At 42.4% G+C, this 2,500-nt stretch overlaps 1 protein-coding gene across 2 annotated transcripts in view; it reads right to left on the bottom strand.

Moving 5' to 3' along the window:
* slc44a2 (solute carrier family 44 member 2) overlaps positions 1-2,500 on the bottom strand; it is a 14,920-nt gene that overhangs the window by 4,679 nt on the left and 7,741 nt on the right. For both annotated transcript variants that reach the window (XM_060869114.1, XM_060869113.1), the window contains exons 14-19: positions 1,888-1,972; positions 1,508-1,770; positions 1,153-1,247; positions 567-670; positions 325-398; positions 170-240 (exon numbers count right to left, since the gene is read on the bottom strand). In XM_060869114.1, the coding sequence (XP_060725097.1) occupies positions 170-240; positions 325-398; positions 567-670; positions 1,153-1,247; positions 1,508-1,770; positions 1,888-1,972 (692 nt within the window). The remainder of the gene's footprint in view (positions 1-169; positions 241-324; positions 399-566; positions 671-1,152; positions 1,248-1,507; positions 1,771-1,887; positions 1,973-2,500) is intronic.

Genomic DNA, 2,500 nt, shown 5'->3' on the forward strand with positions numbered 1-2,500 from the left:
TTGTTTCTGGGTTTCTTTTGCTTTTTTAACACCAGACAGAAGCAGTGCTCTAAATGTCCTAACATACATCACACAAACACACAAACACACACACACAAACACACACACAAACACACACACACAAACACACACACACAACAATAGTATAGTATTTATAGTAGTTACTCACCTACAATCCCTACAATCAGCAGTTTCCCCAGAAACAACAGGAAGTCAGTCACTTTGTCCAAAACAGCCACCCTGAGACAAACAAACACACACACACTATTATTACACACATACAGACATGAGAATGATGCGATGACATCATCAGAAAGTTCTGACCTGACGATGTTCCTCATGAGGAGGAAGAAAGCGTCTTTAGCAGACGTGCAGAAGTTTTTACCGTAAATCGCCACCTTGTGTATTAGAGGTTAGAAAAACACACAGTGACATTAGAACACTGAACAAGGCTGAGCATAGACTTTACATACTGAGCCTGTGTGAGTGTGTGTGTGTGTGTGTGCATATGTGTGTGTGTGTGTGTATGTGTTTGTGTGTTTGTGTGTGTGTGTGTGTGTGTGTACCATGATGTAGGCGTTTCTGTTGATAAATCTAATGAACTTCTCCAAACACCAGAAACAACACTTTAGACAACTGAGCAGAAACTTCGCAAATCTGTTCTCAGCTCCTGAAGAGAAAATAAAACAGAGAATAAAAATCATAAACACAATCACACACCAGCACAATGGGCTGACAGACAGACAGACACATACACAGACAGACAGACACATACACAGACAGACAGACACATACACAGACAGACAGACACATACACAGACAGACAGACACATACACAGACAGACAGACACATACACAGACAGACAGACACATACACAGACAGACAGACACATACACAGACAGACAGACACATACACAGACAGACAGACACATACACAGACAAACAGATACATACACAGACAGACAACAGACAGACAGACAGTGAGACAGACACAGACAGACATACAGAGATACAGACAGACATACAGACACAGACAGACACATATACAGACAGACAGACAGATAAACAGACAGTGAGACAGACACAGACAGACACACATACCGAGATACAGACAGACAGACAGACAGACAGACAGACAGAAGGACAGACACCTTTTAGTTTTTGCTCCAGGTACTCCAGCGTGACTCTAATCACCTGAACAATAGCCAGAATGAGAGAACCAAATGCCAGAGAACCTGTGTGATATCTGATACACACACACACACACACACACACACACACACACACACACACACACACACTATTAATTTTAAAAGCTGAAAGAGAAAACAAAAATCTGTTAAAAAGTTTATCAGGATTTATCTTTTAATCTGAAAACAGTTTTAAACAGTAATAAAATAGACGACTCATAAAGTGACGTGATTTAATATTATTTCATGTAAACTGATAATGTGAGATGAATAAACACACACGCACACACACACACACACACGCACACACACACACCTGAGAGCACGGCCAAGTGAGCTGAAGATGGGGAATGCTGGGATATCATCCGGTTTTCTGAAAGCCCAATAGTAGGAGGCAAACGCTCCAGCCAGGGTCACATGACCCAACGCCACCACGAAGTTCACACACCAGAAGAAGAGGAAGAGGTTATAGAACTGGAACAGAACCAGGTACCTGTGATAAAACGTCTCACCTCCATAGAACGCAAACATACACTCAGCATCCGGACACAGCGAGGAGATGTTCGAGCTGTTAAATGTCTGGACACACACACACACACACACACACACACACACACACACACAGAAACATACTGAAACATCTGCATTATTATTATTTATCATTTTAGTTATTTATGTTAATTATTGGTGACTGACCTGAGGGTCACATGTCTGCCTGCTGAAGTCACACTCGCTGTTGTTAAACACTTTGTACACCACAGAGCTGGACGTCGACAGAAAACTGAAGGAGTTCATCAAGGAACACGTCAAGCAATCATTAAACACTGTCTGTGTCTAAAACTCAACCCTTCTGCACCACTAAGGGCACGTACTACTACAGCCAGGCTGAAATGTGCCCTGGTGTGTTACCCATAATGCACTGCGTGTGTGAAAATACAGTGTTTGTATATAAAGTGGTGGATTTGGTGTCAGTGCATCAGAACTAATTCACTCACTACTCTGTAAGAGCTTCTCCTCGTGGAACCATGTGATGTGTGTGAGATAAAAATGGACGACAGCTTCGTCTTTGTTTTGAAGCATCTTCAAATTCTCACTGCCACCTTCACCAACAAGTGTGAGATCCGACACACATACGTTATTGGTGTGTGTTTGTGGGTTTGTGAACAAAACAGACATCTCACATATTAAGAGAGGGCATTAACCTGGAGCTGCTGCTGAGTCCTGGCACCTGATTGGTGTTCATGTACTGATACCTTATCGTTTCCATAGTAACAGCTCACATGGACATGTTCAGCTCACACTCCACTGA

The sequence above is a fragment of the Tachysurus vachellii genome, chromosome 4 (genome assembly GCF_030014155.1).
Source record: "Tachysurus vachellii isolate PV-2020 chromosome 4, HZAU_Pvac_v1, whole genome shotgun sequence".
Lineage (NCBI taxonomy): Eukaryota > Metazoa > Chordata > Actinopteri > Siluriformes > Bagridae > Tachysurus > Tachysurus vachellii.